General features: G+C 41.1%; 2 protein-coding genes across 5 annotated transcripts in view; both read left to right on the forward strand.

The window, feature by feature from the left end:
- The window catches only part of Phf5a (PHD finger protein 5a), a 107,048-nt gene that overhangs the window by 67,733 nt on the left and 20,638 nt on the right, over positions 1-18,677 (forward strand). The window lies entirely within an intron of this gene.
- Positions 1-18,677, forward strand: part of Not3 (CCR4-associated factor Not3) — a 30,728-nt gene that overhangs the window by 4,938 nt on the left and 7,113 nt on the right. The window contains exons 3-14 of one of the 3 annotated variants that reach the window (XM_034976125.2): positions 656-811; positions 1,559-1,738; positions 4,488-4,698; positions 6,565-6,662; positions 7,505-7,644; positions 8,801-8,883; positions 12,935-13,083; positions 13,361-13,557; positions 14,097-14,268; positions 14,782-14,937; positions 16,386-16,511; positions 18,026-18,235. In XM_034976125.2, the coding sequence (XP_034832016.1) occupies positions 656-811; positions 1,559-1,738; positions 4,488-4,698; positions 6,565-6,662; positions 7,505-7,644; positions 8,801-8,883; positions 12,935-13,083; positions 13,361-13,557; positions 14,097-14,268; positions 14,782-14,937; positions 16,386-16,511; positions 18,026-18,235 (1,878 nt within the window). The remainder of the gene's footprint in view (positions 1-655; positions 812-1,558; positions 1,739-4,487; positions 4,699-6,564; positions 6,663-7,504; positions 7,645-8,800; positions 8,884-12,934; positions 13,084-13,360; positions 13,558-14,096; positions 14,269-14,781; positions 14,938-16,385; positions 16,512-18,025; positions 18,236-18,677) is intronic. The other 2 variants (XM_034976127.2, XM_034976126.2) reach the window with 2 other exon arrangements.

The raw sequence follows: 18,677 nt of genomic DNA on the forward strand, positions 1-18,677 counted from the left end.
TGTAGTCCACGCTTACAAAATCGCGGGGATAAACTATTAATATGAACTAGCTTAATAATAAACTAGCTTATTACCGTGAATAAGCTAGCTCGTAATATTCTTAAATTTTTCGTAATAAAGTTTTTTAACAAAAAAAAATTAAGTGCATTATTATTTTATGAGAGTAGCAGTACATAGTTAGAATTAATATTATGTAGTTGATTTTAATTAATTGTTCATTAGCATATCTACATAAATGCATTCAAAACTTACCTCCTATTTTCTGTAGTTAAAACTATTTTTAAATACTCTTATCATATTAGTTATTTATTTATTGATCTTGTTATCAAAGCCCATTTTGTTATTTAATGGTCATTATAAATACGTAAATGGTGTTCACATTTTGTAGGTGAAATTAATGAGTTTGACTATATAGGATTTTCTACTATTTAACATACTTTGATTTCCGTAAAGAACCACGCAACTATTATCTCTTCTGAGAGTGTGAGTGAGGGGATAACCATAGAAAGAGGCGTTTTGTAGGTTAATAAATAAATTAGGATGCAGTACAGTGCAAGCTGAAATGCGCTTTATAGTGTCACACAGTACACCCTAACACACGATAATACACGATCTTACAATACACGACATAACAGTATGAATTTGTATCTTCCAGCAAATGGAAAGGTTCAAAGTGGTAGAGCGCGAAACAAAAACCAAGGCATACTCTAAGGAAGGGCTGGGCGCGGCGCAGAAGCTGGACCCGGCGCAGAAGGAGCGCGAGGAGATGTCCTCGTGGCTCATCGCTTCCATTGATGCACTTAACTTACAGGTAACATATTTTGATACTTGCGAGATTTGTGACGACGCATATCAATCGATTACGATTGTTAAGCATCTTGACTCAAGTCGGTAACTGGATGGGTGACCGACTTTAACGGGAGCGGGACCGACGACGGAGCACGGAGGTTCCGTGCTCCGTCGTCGGTCCCGCTCCCGTCCCGGCCCCGGTGTGGATTTAGGTTTCACAAATATACTGTGGGAACTCTGATTTTCTGGGTCAAAAAGTATCCTATGACCTTTCCTGGGAAAAGCTATATCTGTACCAAATTTCCTCTAAATCGGTTCAACTAAAATGCCGTGAAAAGGTAGCAGATAGACATACGCACTTTCGCATTTATAATATTAGTAATTAGTATGAATATTACTCCGTTTTTTATAATTTATAAAATACTAGCTGATGCCCGCGACTTCGTCCGCGTGGAATTGGTTTTTTAAAAATCCTATGGGAACTCTATGATTTTCCGGGATAAAAAGTAGCCTATCTCACTTTCCAGGTTTCTATCTATACTCAATACCCATGCAAAAAATCACGTCGATCCGATGCACCGCTGCGACGTGCGATAAACCAACAAACAAACACACTTTAGCATTTATAATAGGGGTACTGATAGATGCTCCCGGCTGTACTCACCTGCCTACTGATTCACTAATTCAGTGTCTAACACTTAATGATAGCCACCAAGCTAAACTAGTACCTACTGACTAGTTTTCAATATTTATTTGTTTTACATTTCAGATTGATCTTTTTGAATCGGAAGTAGAGTCCCTGTTAGTTGGTAAGAAAAAACGTCTTGACAAGGAGAAGCAGGATCGGATGGAGGAGCTCAAGCTAAAGCTGGAGAGACACAGGTTTCACATAAAGAAGCTGGAGACTCTGCTGAGGATGCTTGACAACATGTCTGTAGAAGTTGAACAGGTTCCATTTTTTCCACTACATTTTTTTTTCATTTTACAAAACTCATGAACATTTTATAATATAGATAACGGGTACATACCAGGTGTTATGTATATTCGCATCCGTAAATGCGGAAAATTCGCATTAATTCAGATATCCGCATCCGCATCAATTAATGCGGAGCTTTTACGTATGCGGATTCATATATGCTACAAGTAACGACCTGCAAAGAAAGTAGGCAGGGCTAGAGTGGCGCGTGCCTCGCGCGTGTTTGGTAGTTGATATCTTCGTTCGCTAACTGATCAATCAAAAGAGTGCAATGATACCCAACAGGGGTGTTACGGATATTTGCACCCGCATCCGCAAATGCGGAACATTCGCATGAGTACAGATATCCGCATCCGCATCAATTAATGCGGAGCTTTTACGTATGCGGATTCATATATGCTACAAGTAACGACCTGCAAAGAAAGTAGGCAGGGCTAGAGTGGCGCGTGCCTCGCGCGTGTTTGGTAGTTGATATCTTCGTTCGCTAACTGATCAATCAAAAGAGTGCAATGATATCCAACAGGGGTGTTACGGATATTTGCACCCGCATCCGCAAATGCGGAACATTCGCATGAGTACAGATATCCGCATCCGCATCAATTAATGCGGAGCTTTTACGTATGCGGATTCATATATGCTACAAGTAACGACCTGCAAAGAAAGTAGGCAGGGCTAGAGTGGCGCGTGCCTCGCGCGTGTTTGGTAGTTGATATCTTCGTTCGCTAACTGGGTCAATCAAAAAGTGTGCAATGGTACCCAACAGGGGTGTTACGGATGTTTGCATCCGCATCCGCGGATGTCAAAATATTGGCATCCGCAACAACCCTGGTATAAACCACGATTAATTTAATGATTTTACTTGTCGATATTTCGACCCAGTTGCATGGGTCTCGGTCACGACGCGACGGGATCGCAGTGCTGCAAGAGATGCACTACAGCCCATGACAGCTCGAACTTCACCTCTCGCAGCACTGCAGTCTCGTCGTGACCACGACCCATGCTATTGGGTCGAAACATCGACAAATAAAATCTTCAAATTAGTCGTGGTATGTACCCGTTATCTACATTATAATATGTCGTCAAAAAAAAAAAACTTAAAATCATTAGCTCACGAACATAGGCCCATATAACAATAGGCCTCGTCATGGACATAAAGGCTGACTTGAACATTATTATAGGCCTCGGCACGGATCTAAAGGCTGACTTGAACATTGTTATAGGCCTCGCCATTAACATAAAGGCTGACTTGAACATTATTATAGGCCTCGGCACGGATCTAAAGGCTGACTTGAACATTGTTATAGGCCTCGCCATTAACATAAAGGCTGACTTGAACATTATTCTAGGCCTCGCCATGAACATAAAGGCTGACTTGAACATTATTATAGGCCTCTGCACGGATCTAAAGGCTGACTTGAACATTGTTATAGGCCTCGCCATGAACATAAAGGCTGACTTGAACATTATTATTACTCAGCCAATCATGGCGCGCGTCCGTCTGCTATTGGTTGTTGCCTACGCGCCATGTTTTGTACGCACGAATTATTATGAGCGAGATAGCACGAGTCTGTTGTCCTTGTGTTTAAAATCTTAACGTCAAGTAATAAGGTCTGTATTTCATAGGTGTACATTCGGTTTTTTACGGTCGGTTACGAATTTTGCCGATGCGACTTATAAAAATGGTAGAGCTGTACAAGTATGGTCATTTGTGTGAATATTGTCAAAAAATTTCTGATTCTCTGAACTAAACCTAACAAGTGATACAAAGAGCCAATGCGTGCCAGACCTTCGTTATTTTATAAAAATTTAATGTTTCTCTGCGTATTGTCCCCAACACAGGAAGGAATGTTAAACGCCAGACACCGTTAAAGTTTAACTATTTATTAAACTTTAACGGGTGTCTGGCAGGGGGGCTGCCACCATACAAAGTGTCTGGCAATGCAAATGTGATATCTAATAATATTCCGAAGAAAATATAAAAAAAATAGACTATACTTTGATGTAAGATTGTTTACACCTTTATTACCTGTTATCTCCCAATGTTCCAAACTCCATGGTCACTGATCGTTCCTCCCTGTGTTGGGGACAATATGCAGAGAAACTTTCAGCTTTTATAAAACAGCGAAGTTCTGGCACGCGCTGGCTCTTAGTCCATAAGACAACCAACATCATTTTATTTTAACAATGACACCGATTCCGTTGTCTTTCTCTAAACTAAATTTAGAGTATCTGCATCCTTTTCTTTTTAACAATGCTAAAAAGGGACAGAAAATGAACTTTACATTTAAAGACTAAATTTTAGTGCACGCTACAAATTTAAACAGTAGGCTCGCGACCATTTTACCATCTAAAAATTTAATTTAAAACTGTCAAAATGCGTCTGTCCTTTTCATATTACATTAGTAAGAAGAGGATGCGAATACTCTATAAATAAATAAATAAATAAAAATCTTTATTATTCAAATACACTTTTACAAGTACTTACGAATAGTCGGATGCATCTACCACTGGTTCGGAATGCCTTTCCTACCGAGAAGAACCAGCAAGAAACTCGGCGGTTCCTCTTTTCAAATATTTGATATAGGTACAAGATAATGCCATGTATAAAATACTATTTGCAGTCTTGTGCGTTGCTGGAACGAGCTGCAGGTCAAATCCACGCTCTTTTATCATTTAGGTGTGCACAGACTCAGTACCAATGGTTCATTTATTTAAATTTCAGATAAAAAGAATAAAAGAAGACGTGGAATACTACATAGCATCGTCACTAGAACCCGGCTACGAAGAGAACGAATACATCTATGAAGACATCAACGGCTTGGACGAGATAGAGCTGAGTGGAGTCGGCCTGCCTTCCTCCGCAACCACGGACAGCAACAACAGCAATGACTCGCCCGGCTCGCCCACTAGCATACTATCAGGTGACTTTAACGGTACTGATATCTTTTTTTTAATCTAAATATATAAAAGGAAAAAGTGACTGACTGACTGATCTATCAACGCACAGCTCAAACTACTGGACGGATCGGGCTGAAATTCGGCATGCAGATAGCTATTATGACTAAGGCATCCGCTAAGAAAGGGTTTTTGAAAATTCAACCCCTAAGGGGGTGAAACAGGGGTTTGAAATTTGTGTAGTGCACGCGGACAAAGTCGCGGGCATAAGCTAGTATATCATAAAGTGCTGACAACAGTACTTTACTGTCATTACAATCTAGCCTATAAGGGCTAATCTAAATATATAAAAGGAAATGGTGACTGACTGACTGATCTATCAACGCACAGCTCGAACTACTGGACGGATCGGGATGAAATTTGGCATGCAGATAATTATTATGACGTATGCATCCGCTAAGAAAGGATTTTTGAAAATTCAACCCTTAAGGGGGTGAAATAGGGGTTTGAAATTTGTGTAGTCCACGCGGATGAAGTCGCGAGCATAAGCTACTAGCTAGTGAGTAATATTATATTAACCTAAACTTATAAACGTACTTATACCTAAGAATCGATCCATTGACTTAGCTTAGTTTATAGTTATATTAGAAGACACTTTGTTCGTGTGTTCTATAAATTGTACTAGCACTATGCTTTCACTTTGTTCGTGTGTTCTTTGATTTGCACTAGCACTACACTTTCAGTATAACTACACTAGCTCAAAAGGCTTAGTCCTTTTAAGTCTACGTATTAGGTCTGTGTTGTCGAGGAGCTGGTTAGCCTCGACGTACTGATATCTAATATCCAACTTTATAATGGTACTAAGTAACTAACCGCTGTACTCAGAGTCTCTAATCGTTACGTAAGATTGAGTTAAAACGAGACAGATTTATGTTAGAGATATAGCTCTGTCTAGTTTTAACTAAAGTAACCATTAAGCGGCTCTGAGTATGGCTGTAATACCCATACATTCATACTAATCACTCCAGAACACGTCTGCCCCATCGGCCATCGGTTCTGCGGCAGACGTGGCCTACCCACTGCCACTTCAGCTGGCTAATTCGTTTTTCATTTATGTTATTTTAAGTAATCTAAGTTACCTTTTCAGTCACATTAGGTTTGCCTGTGTAGGGACACATTGTGGCTAATTCCATTGTAAACAATCTTAAACTAAACTAAAATGACTCGTCTAAATCTATTGCTATCCCTTTCATGAAGTTGCTTGCAGAAAAGGATAGCACTAGATTTAGACCTGTTAATTTAGTTTAAATTAGAGTTTGTTTACAAGGGAATCGGCCCCATTGCACATGTAACATGACGCTTGTACATGACTCAGCAGATCATCTCCGTAGAAATGTATTTAATTTCATATTTTATATAATATGGTCAGTCTGTACGTTCTCGTATTGGGAACACGACTATTAAATGAGGTTATAAGGAAAGGCAGTGTTTCCTTTATCTCTGTCCTTAGGAGAGGCACCCATATCTCCTAAACCTGTAAAGCCTAATTTGCACATATGAAGTTGTCAAGTAATTAATTTTAAGTAAGGGTTTTCATACATCCAGACAAGTAATTTAGGAAAGCTCTCAAGGTCTGAGTTTGTTGTTTGCTCTTCTCAGACCTGGGCGCGTTTGGAACCCTCGTAGCTTTAGTTTTAAGTTTGCGTAATAATTATCACCACTATATCTTAGAAATCCAACATCTGGCCATCAAAAAGACTTATTTATTACCTATTTTGAATAAATCATTTTTCTTTGACTTTGACTTTGGTCATTCCGAGTAATTATTACTCTGTAATTATTTATGTGCTCAGCGAAGTCACTCAGTTCAGTAAATTAATAACTAAATTGTTTTGATTTTTCAGGAACAAGTCCAATCCCCTCCCCAGGATTAGACGCTCACAATCACACGGCAGACTCCATAGACATAGAGAAGAAGAAGAAAGAAGACCTTACGGCGAAAGTGAGTTCGATCTCACCACTTAGAGCCCTCGCCCATGGAGACTTTTTGTAGCGATGCTGTCGCGTGTTAGTCGGATTAGCAACGCGCTACTGCATCGCGACTGTATCGATGCAAACGCGCGACCGTGTTGGACGACATCGGGGAAAGAACGGAGGGAGGGTGGCGCATGAATGGAGAACCAAGCATCAGTGCAACATTTTTTTCTCGTTTGCATCGAGACAGAAGCGCGACAGTATCGCGTTTGCATCGCGACTGAATCTAAGACCGTGGGCGAGGGCACACAGCTAGCGACCGCTTCGCGACTGTATCGATGCGGAAGCGCGACAGCATCGCTACTGTATCGCTACAAAAAGTCGCCGTGGGCGAGGGCTCTTATACTTACACTTTTTATAACGAATCAAAACAGTTGCAAATTGCTGTAAAGTACCTATTAATAAATGTCAATTTGTTAGAATCTATTAACTAAGACAAAACCCGGTCCAGTGCGAGTCAAACTCGCACATTAAGGGTTCCGTACCATCGTACAAGATATAACACTGTACTTTTAATTGTTTTTATTTGCATGGCGCCTAAGCAAAAAAAAATTTTTACATTGAGTGCAGTGAAGGGTACTGGGAGTGGTGATTTCGGGCACGGTTCTCGATGGTTTTCAGTCTGTGTGAGTCAGAACCCTGCAGTGTGCGTCAGTACTCGGTTGAGTCTGTCAGTACCCTGCCTTGTGTGCCAGTACCCTGCCGCGTGTGTCAGTAACCTGCCGTGTGTGTGTGTGTGTGTGTGTGTGTGTGTGTGTGTGTGTGTGTGTGTGCGTCAATACTCTGTAGCTGGTATGTGATTGGTTGCAGCCGGTGAAGCCGCTAGCGTTACGAGCGTCGTGCGTCAGCAGCAGTCCCGCCACCGTCAGCAGCAGCTCCTTCCCGCTCGGCCTCAGCCTCAGCTCGCAGCTCAACCTGAACCACTCGCTCTCCAACCCGCAGAGCAACAGGTCAGTGTCCCGCTTACCTACTTCACATCACACGCCGCTGCGTCGTGCGTCAGCAGCAGGACTTTCCCGCTGGACGTCATTTACATACTCAGAACCTCAAGAAATCACAAAATGACACCCATATAAATTTAGAAGTCCAAGACATAAAACTTTGGCAGGGGACAGGGGAGAACGCTTTGTTGTGATTGGTAGACTCAAAAGGATTGGACTGAAAACCGAAAGGTCGTCGGTTCAAACTCCGCTTGTTGCACTATTGTCGTACCTACTCCTAGCACAACCCTGACGCTTAGTTGGAGAGGAAAGGGGAATATTAGTCATTTAACATGGCTAATATTCTTTTTAAATAAAAATAAAAAAGTCACGTAATCAAGTGCGGAATGAGGGTACCAAATGGGCGTGGGCCGACTTTTATGCTAAGCAACTGCCTAAGCTTGGCGATCGGGGGTGTTATTAGGCGGATATTAGGCGTCTATAGGTCTGTGGACTTAGACACTGTTAAAACGTGACCGCGTTATATCCCTTGAATCTCTCCCGTTTTAACTGTGTCTTAAGTCTGAGCAAAGTTAAAAGCACGCTCTATATATCTCAGCCTTAGACTAGGGGCACACGATGCGTTGCGGCGCCGCAACGCAAATACTTTACCGTATCAGCGGGCACACGTGCGGTTCGGCACCGCAACGTTGTTATGTCGCAGTGGCGCCGTAGCAGCGTTGGACAGTCTGTTAATAAAAACAACTGAGCGGTGCCGCTCCGACGTCGCAACGCATTCACCCCTCCCCGCCTCATCTCGGTGGTTGCAAGTCCGGTGCGGCGCCGGAGCGCATCGTGTGACATGCCGCAGATATTTCTATTTAAGACGACGCAGCGACACCGCTCCGGCGCCGCACCGCCGCCGCAACGCAACGTGTGCCCCCACTCTTAGGCGTTGTCCTAATACAACGCGAATGCGCGATGATCGCAAGTTCGAGCGAGTTTTACTCGTACGAACGCGCGAGCAAACATACTGATCTCGAATATGTGTCCTAATTATTGTCATTCGTGCGTTGATCGCGTATTTGCGTTGTATTAGGACAAGACGTTCTCAGTAGTGTGCCGGAATGGGTTGCTGATGATGATAAAAGACGGTTGTGTTAGAATGATGGTGTTGTTCCCGCAGTATAAACAACACGGGCGCGTCCGGCGCGTCGACTCCCATCAAGCAGCCCGCACCGCCCTCGCCACACCTGACCAGACCTAGCGGTGAGTACAAAAACTAGCATATAGTATGCCACAGGTTGATATATCATATCATCTTACAAATAAAAATTTATGACAATCAGGAAGCGTATTTTACCAATTCTGAGTAAATAATTTGAGTTTGAGTTTGAGTAGCCCATTAGGGGCATTGACCTGAGTTTTGCACGCTATACATTGCGGGTTCGAAAAATACTAAATCACTAAAACTACAAAATGAAGCAAATGGTTATAGGTATTGGATTGTGTTCAAGTATATAAGTCCTGCAAATTGCTAATGCGCGTGGCCGCCATTTTATAGTGACGTCAGCACTAGACTGAAGTTTCGAGCTGATGGTATTTTTATGTAGTTTATTGGATTCTAGTACCGTAGACCTATTCCACTTCTTGATACGCCTTACTCACAACCTTGAATGGGAAGCTGGAAGAAATCTCTGTTTAGAGATAAGCATTTCCAATGTAACTTAATTTATTATTACTTTGTAACTACAATTTTGGTACATGAATAATAAAAATATATTTTTAAAATGGCTGACTGCAAAATGACATCATTTAGATGTTAATGAGACATGGTCCCAGCGCAATAGCAATTTGCGGGATTTATATAACAGTAACGCTAAGTGTTCGCTTGCGTTCTGGTTACACCCTGTGATTCAATGCCTAGAACAGTTACCGATCCACCAAGACGGAAAAAACTTCCATTCAGTGTAACTAAAAAGCTATTCTTATGTATGTTACAAATACAATACATCCATACTATGATTGATTAGTCACACTATTTCCACGTTTATCAATACAGAATTAGCAACAATTTGATAAGGTATATATATATATACAAAACAACAGTTATTATCTCTTATCACTCCCTTGATAATCGTACGCCGTTCTGTTTACACAACAAGTGTTCTTATCAAACAATGAATGGTACAACCGTCCCGGCTTACGATTAACTTGCATTGGCAGACCGCCAGTTTTCATACAACAAATCTTACTCACCTTCAAACAAATAACAACCTTGTGTTTATAAAAATAGAGATTAATTCAGTGTAATTTAAAACGGTTAAACGTTCACGTTGCAAAGAATAAATTGGCGTTAACCCAACACGATGACACAGCCACTTCGTTCAGTCGTCAAACCTTATCTGAGTCAAACTCAGTCGCTGCCTGGAAAATATTAAAAAATAAATAACAAAAGAATGCTTTCCCGCGCAAATGTCGGATAAATATGGACGATGGTAAAATCGATTTTTCGGTGTGCATGTTTTGTTTTTTTTTTATTCGCCGCGGCTGTGAGTCGTACTGCGTAGTTTGTATTTGATTCTATGTGAAGTTCAATGTCGATTATGTAATTTTGTTTTTTTTTTTGTTATTGCTTGTGTGTGTGTGTGTGTGTGTGTGTGTGTGTGTGTGTGTGTGTGTGTGTGTGTGTGTGTGTGTGTGCTAGTGCGATGGATAGGAATGTGCAAATATGTGTACGTAAGTTTATTATGTACTAAATGATGCCCGCGACTTCGCGTGGATTTAGATTTTTTTAAATCCCGTGGGAACTCTGATTTTCCGGGACAAAAAGTTGCCTATGTCAATTTCCGGGATGCAAGCTACATCTGTACCAATTCTGTACTTCATATAAATTGGTTAAACGGATGGACCTTTAAGAATCCTGTGGGAACCTTTTGATTTTCTGGGATAAAAGTAGCCTTATATTTTATTGATTGTGTTGATTAATTATTCTTATTTTTAATCAATATTTGTGAGGATAAGATATACTAGTTAAAGATGATTATTTGGTATAAAAACTTTAAGAAATAACTTGTAGGTTATTATACTATTGATGATTTCTTAATGACAAGGTTGGATGGAAACGGTCGGCTTTGCATATTATAGCATATCACAGGGATAGTGTAATAATTACATTGCTTATAGTATACTAGCTAGAGGTTGCTCGCGATTTCGTCCGCGTGGAATTAGGTTTTTTTAAAAATCCCGTAGGAACTCTTTGTTTTTCCGGGATAAAAGTAGCCGTATAAAAGTATGTCCGTTCCCGGGATGCAAGCTATCTCTGTACCAAATTTCGTCAAAATCGGTTGAACGGATGGGCCGTGAAAGGCTAATAGTCAGACAGACAGACAGACACACTTTCGCATTTATAATATTAGTATGGATGGAACTACCGAGTTTCTTGCCGGCTTGCCTTCAAGACAAGAGTGAATAGGTATCTTCTAGGCAAGCGCGCTCCATCTTAGGCTGCATCATCACTTGCCACCCAGGTCTGATTGCGCTAGTCTATAAATTAAAAAAAAAAGTCTTCTCAATAGAATCAACTTTCCGAATCGGTGGTAGAGCCTTGACATATCATAGGTGGCGCATATAATTTCATTTAATTTACAAGCGACCTCTATCGCGTAGGTGTAGTAAGTAGGAAGAACAGCATCTACCTACTCCGTGTCATTGACCTCTCTCTAGTATCGACGGAGCGTGTACTATTAGTCACCCTACTGTTTTGCTAAATTTAGACATGTGTGATTTGTTTTTACTCCTATAAAACATTACAATGTTTGGTTCCATTGGTGTCTGATACTATTTTAGTTAGCAGTAAGTTATAGTTGCTTAATTTGTTACTAATTCCCACCAAAACCGATGTTAAATATTGATATTATAATATTTTAAAGCATATTGTATTTTAGCGTTTAAACTGTCGTGAGTGATCCATTATGCATGTATCACACCCGGCTTTACTCACGTAGTCGACGTTAGCCCGACTAGTTTCGAACCCATTCGGGGTCCTTTTTCACAGGGACTCAGTTCGCGCACTCGTTGGTTAACGCTAACTCACTATTGGCTACAATGCATTGTTGTAACAAGAATCGCACAAATTCAGCCAATCAGAACAATTGAGATTGTAATAATGATTGATGCAGGTTTTTGACAATCGCCCTACAGTGGCCCTACCGCGGTTGTTTGACAGCTACAATGTCACGATCGCAATCATCTCTGATTGGTTAATGCTCGCACACTATTGGCCACAATGCATTGTTGCAACAAGAATCGCACAAATTCAGCCAATCAGAACAATTGAGATTGTAATAATGATTGATGCAGGTTTTTGACAATCGCCCTACTGATGACCATATTAAATTGACAAGTCTAAATCTAGTGCTATCCTTTTCCGCACGGAGCATTATGAAATGGACATACATTCTATATTCAGTTTAGAGAGTAGATATGTACAGCAAAATTAGCCACATTATCTTAAAATTATGAAATCGTATTAGCAAAGTGATTGGACGACCTTGCGTCCTTAGTCTCGGCGCTCATAAACCTCGTCAGTTCAATGTCAATGTCACACGCGCGGATTCGCGTTGCTAATAATACGTTGCACGTGGACATGAGAATAAATTTAAATAGTAATTTTGAATTTTAGACCAGTGTTATATTATGTATATTTTCTTGAATAATTTGTGCCATTTATGTGACCTTAATACTAAATATTCGCTAATTTTTATGTTCTATTCTGACCGACTTCAATGTCAAAGTCACAATCGTGTGGCGAGCATTGACTGCGGTTGCGGTTTGGTAAAAATGCTTCAAAATAAAGCATGGCGTACGCGCGTTTGCCGTACGACGCTAAATACTTACAGTGCCACCAACTTATCTGTTCAGCTGCGCGATTGCGGTCGTGACAGCTACAACATCACGATCGCAATCACTTCTGTAGGCCGATTGTCTCAAACCTGCATCAATCATTATTACAATCTCAATTGTTCCGATTGGCTGAACTGGCTGAATTTGACAATGCACAACCCTTCTTGGGAATTTATATGAGAATCGCATTTAGTCGCATCTCATCGTTCTTTCAACGGAAGTCAAAAGCCCTTCCACAACTGGCTCATAGTGAGGGTATATTCTGTGTGGGCGCAAAAGTAGTGAAAAATGGGCCGATATCGAGCGCGGCGTTGGCGCCGCTCTTGCCGCTGCCCGCGCTTGCGCTGCGCTCCAGCCACGCGCTGCAGACCACAGCCCTGAGTGCCCAGCTTTATGTGACCTTTGTTCCCTTTAGACCACATCTCCGCTCTGCTGCAGTGGCCAGGCGCGCTCAGCGAGGATGTTTTGTGTGTGGGCGCAGAAGTAGTGGAGAATGGTCCGATCCCGCACCTGCCGCCGCCCGCGCTCGCGCTACTCTCCAGCCACGCGCTGCAGCCCGCGCCCGTGAGTGAGCCTTACGTGACCTTTGTTCCCTTTAGACCACATCTCCGCTCTGCTGCAGTGGCCAGCTACTTGACTACAAACACACCTGATGGAAAGTATTGATATGACCTAAGATGGGACACGCTTACCTAGAAGATGCCTTTTCACTCTTGTTTTAAAGATACCCGGTTTGTCTTAGAATTTAGACCTAAGAACATTTAGAATTTAGTTCAAAGATAACAGAATCAACCTCAATGTGCGGTCAACTTCGATCTTAAGTTGATTTATTCCAAAACAGACGTCAAAAAGCGCGTCAGCGACGTCAATCGCGCCGAGCGTCGTCAGCACGACGTCGGTCGCGAGCGTCGTCAGCGCCAGCATCGCCAGCATCGTGGCCACGCTGTCCAACGCACCCTCGCCGCTCACGGTCAACGGGCCCACGCACGTGACGCACACGCCACACACGCCGCACACGCCACAACACATCGTTAACAAGTAAGTGCGTTAATTTAGCGAGCGGTAGTGCGTGCTCATACGGAAAGGATCTCTAAAAGGCAGATAGCTAAAGTAGGGCTCCACAGGCAAAACAGATCTCAGAGGTCTGACCAGTGCAAGCTGCCATCTTCATAGTTTCTTACTTAACCGTACGTTCGCGTCAACCAAAAATATCATCACATCAATCAGGCGTCAAGCACATAAATCCTTGACTTAAGCATGAAGTAAACTTTGTAAAATGCTTGAGTCAAGCAAAAATCTACGTGCTTGATGTCAAACCGCTTGACCGTCTTGGAAGCTCTTAAACTAAGGAGGTTTCTTATGTTTACAAGACAATATTTTTTTAATTATGTCGTTTGACAGCAAGTAGGTGAGATCGCAGTTAGAAGCTAACTTTTATCAGAATACAAAAATATATAGCTGCAATTAGAAAATTAATTTGTAAAAAACGTTGCGAATTTGCATTGCGTCGCCACCGCAGTTTTATGTATCGGCCCTCAGTTCCACAGTGTCCGTAATATTTTGTCTCTGTCACACAGTGGTAGAGTAAGCGAAACGCCGAGTACGCCATCGCTTAATACACTAAACACACTCAACTCGAGCGCGTCGAGCGTAAGCTCGGCGAGCGTAGCGAGCGGAGTGACGGCCTCGCTCAAAAGCATGGCGCAGGAAGCCGTGCAGCGGGCGGGGCTCGACCACCATCACACGCAGGTATGCACCGTCTCTCTCGCACACTGTCAGAGTGAGCGAGACGCTGAGCATGTTGTCACTAAATACACACGAGCGCGATGAGCGTGACGAGCGCAGTGACGGTCTCGCTCAAAAGCATGGCGTACGAAGATACTGATTTGTCTGTTTTGGCGGATCATAGCAGATTAAGCTTGTTGTTCCTTATCTATACAAAGTGTGTCTGTCTGTCTGTTTGTTTGTCTCTCTGCTAGCCTTTCACGGCCTCACCGTTCAACCGATTTTGACGAAATTTGGTACAGAGATAGCTTGCATCCCGGGGAAGGACATAGGCTACTTTCTATCCCGGAAAATCAAAGTGTTCCCTCGGGATTTTCAAAACCTAAATCCACGCGAACGAAGTCGCGGGCATCATCTAGTATCTAATATATATATATAAAATCCATATTTCGAATACTTGCATAGTACTTCCCTTAACGATTACTTTCTCAACTTCTAATTGCTTTAAATGTTACAGGATTGCTTTGAATATTACAGGACGACGAGGAAAAAAACGACGCTGTGTTACGGCTTCAGGCCGGCCTCACGGTCGGCGGCGTCATCGGCAGCGCGCGGCGCGGCATCGTGGTGTCGCACGCGAACATACCACCGATACTGGGGGTCGCGCCGCTGGGGCCCCTGCCTTTGAACAACGTGAGTATCCAACCTGCGCAGTGAAGCCCAACTTGGCCTCGCCTTGTTCTACAAGTTAGTCACTCAATGGCACTGATTCTGAGCACAACCTAATTTTAGAGTATTCGCATACTCTTCTTACTAATGTAATATGAAAATGACAGACATTAATTTAATTTTTAGATTGTAAAACCCGTGATTTTAGCGCACAGTCGCGAGCCTACTGTTTAAATTTGTAGCGTGCACTAAAATTTAGAGTATTTAAATGTAAAGTTTATGTTCTATCCCTTTTTAGCATTGTTAAAAAGAAAAGAATGCAGATACTCTAAATTTAGTTTAGAGAAATACAACGGAATCGGTGCCACTTTCTAAAAATTTGGCTGTGTTATTTTCAAAAAATTGTCCTTGGTATATTCCAAGAATTGGTATTGCTGCTCTATAAATTGGCCATGCTATGTGCCAGAAAGTAGGCCATGCTATTTTCTACAAATGGCCATGTATGTTCTAGAAATTGGCCATGCTGTTCTACAAAGCTTGCCATGCTATGTTCTGAAAACTGGTCTTGTTATGTTCTACAAATTGGGTAAGTTCCAGAAAGTTGGCCTTAATTTTTTTAAAATTTGGTCATTCTATTATTACTGGCCATGCTACGTTCCGTAAAGTATGTTCCGAAAATGCTATTTTCTTAATATCGGTCATGATATATTCTACAAATTGGCCATGCTGTTCTAGGAAGTTGGCCTTGTTGTGTTCTGAAAATTTGTCACGCTATGTTCTACAAATTGGCCACGATTTATTCTACAAAATGGCTATGATAAATATGTACTACTAATTAAAGCCTAGCTTATCTTAAGTTTATATTTTTGAAATTGAAATATGTAAGTTTGTAGTGAGTTTAATTGCTCCAATTCTTCACTTAATATTTATAGTTAAAACAATAAAAGAATGGTCCGTCTATCGATTAACGTTAAAATTATAATTATCAAAGAGAGATACGATTCATAGTTACAATAGTTGTTCGCTCACCGAGAAGGACGTGAAAGTGTCCACAGACAATTCGACCTGTCAGAAGCGAGAGCGGGCGGCGGTCTAGATGTCTATAAATAAAAAATAAATAAAAATCCTGTATTTCGACCATGAAGTATCCAGATCATAATTGTTAGTAATAACACACACCTTAAAACTAATATTAGTGATCTTATATCTATTTACCTAATCCTAATACTATATCTAAGACAGGCTTGATTAGTCAGCACGTGCACCATACGACAATGGTTCAGGTACTGACAATCAAACCTGTCAGCAAATGCCCTCAGGATGCCATTGGGTCTAGCCCGCACCCTGCGCACCAGGGATGTGCACCGTTTACGCATGGTAGTGTAAAAACAATCCACATGCGCATCCGCGAACATACCCGACGGTATGCACGGTTGGATACGCGTTACAAACATAAATTGTATTTTGCACAGGACCACCAAGCGCAATTCCAGATGATGGAGACAGCGTTCTACCACATGCCGCACCCTTCCGACTCGGAGCGCACGAGGGTCTACCTACCGAGGAACATTTGCCAGACGCCCGTCTACTACAATCAGGTAATGCACGAGTTTCGTCATGTTATTAATTGTATAACTAGGAAATCCCCTAGGACACGGGATTTCCTAGTTTAGGGGTCAGGATTCCAGAGAGTTGATTACTGTACTGAGTTGTTTAAATAAATAAATATTATATTATATTATATTTAACGCAGTGCAATTATTAAAATACTAGCTGATTGCCCGCGACTACGACAAATAAAAACTATTTCTATTTCTATTTCTATTTCTACGTCCGCGTGGAATTAGGTTTTTAAAAATCCCGTGGGAACTCTTTGATTTTCCGGGATAAAAGTAGTTTATGTGTTAATCCAGGGTATAATCTATCTCCATTTTAAATTTCATCCAAATCCGTTTAGCCCTTTTTGCGTGATTGAGTAACAAACATCCAAATATGCACACTTTGACATTTATAATAATATAATAATATAATAATAATAATAAATAAATATAAATATTAGTAGGATAGATCAAAACTAATAAATCTCTGAAATTTTTTTTAAAATCTAACAGTTATAATTAACTAGCTTATGAGACTTTGTCCGCGCGGACTGCACAAATTTAAACCCCTATTTTAACCCTTTAGGGGTTGAATTTTCAAAAATACTTTCTTAGTGGATGCCTGCATCATAATAGGCATTCCAAACCAGTGGTAGATGCATCCGACCATACGAAAGCACTTGTGAAAGTTTACTTGAGTATAAAAGATTTTTATTTATTTATTATTTATTTAATAGCTATCTGCATGCCAAATTTCAGCTCGATCGGTCCAGTGGTTTGAGCTGTGCGTTTATAGAGCAGTCAGTCAGCTTATCCTTTTATACAGTATTAGCTTATGCTCGCGACTACGTCCGCGTGGACTACACAAATTTCAAACCCCTATTTCACCCCTGTAGGGGTTGACTTTTCAAAAATCCTTTCTTAGCGGATGTCTACGTCATAATAGCTATCTGCACGCCAAATTTCAGCCCGATCCGTCCAGTAGTTTGAGCTGTATGTTGATAGATCAGTCAGTCAGTCACCTTTTCCTTTTATATATTTAGACTAGCTTATGCTCGCGACTTCGTCCGCGTGGACTACACAAATTTCAAACCCCTATTTCACCTCCTTAGGGGTTGTATTTTCAAAAATCCTTTCTTAGCGGATGCCTATGTCATAATAGCTATGTGCGTGTCAAATTTCAGCCTGATGCGTCCAGTAGTTTGAGCTGTGTTGATACGTCAGTCAGTCAGTCAGTCACATTTTATATATTTAGACTAGCTTATGCTCGCGACTTCGTCCGCGTGGACTACAAAGATTTCAAACCCCTGTTTTACCCCCTAGTTGAATTCTCGAAAATCCTTTCTTAGCGGATGCCTACGTCATAATAGCTATGTGCGTGTCAAATTTCAGCCCGATGCGTCCAGTATTTTGAGCTGTGTGTTGATAGATCAGTCAGTCAGTCAGTCAGTCACTTTTTATATAGTTAGATGACTGAGAAATTAATTCATAGTCAAAATGTTTTTCCCTTTCAGGTGCTGTTACCCCACTCAGACTCGGTGGAGTTTTTCCAGCGGCTGTCGACGGAGACGCTATTCTTCGTATTCTACTACATGGAGGGGACGAAGGCGCAGTACCTAGCTGCTAAAGCGCTGAAAAAGCAGAGTTGGCGCTTCCACACAAAGTACATGATGTGGTTCCAGAGGCACGAGGAGCCTAAGGTTATCAATGAGGAGTATGAACAGGTATATTGAATTTGTTTTGATAAGTTAGTTATTTCTGGTCTTAATTTTGAATGAACTACTAAAGATATCAAAGTTTTTTTTTCTACCATAAAGCACCATACAATGGCAGTTTTATTCCTACTACAATGTAGCCTATGGGATTAATTTCTAAATCTAATTTGGGATTAAATTCTAAATCTAATTTACAGTCCTAAAACTGATATCAAAGTTATGAAAATAAATATGCCACCTACTGCCATATTGGCACTAATAAAAATAATGAAAGTCTATGAATGGGTTATCATTGTATAGGTCTTTTAAAAAATCATTTTTAGGGTTTCTTACGCCGTTTTTATGTCAAAATGACAATTTAAGCATTTACTATGCTTCAAAGTTTTGTTTTGATTTTATTACTACACTAGAGATTGTCTATAATGTAAATGTATGGACCAATTTTAATGAT

The sequence above is a fragment of the Maniola hyperantus genome, chromosome 15 (assembly GCF_902806685.2).
Source record: "Maniola hyperantus chromosome 15, iAphHyp1.2, whole genome shotgun sequence".
Lineage (NCBI taxonomy): Eukaryota > Metazoa > Arthropoda > Insecta > Lepidoptera > Nymphalidae > Maniola > Maniola hyperantus.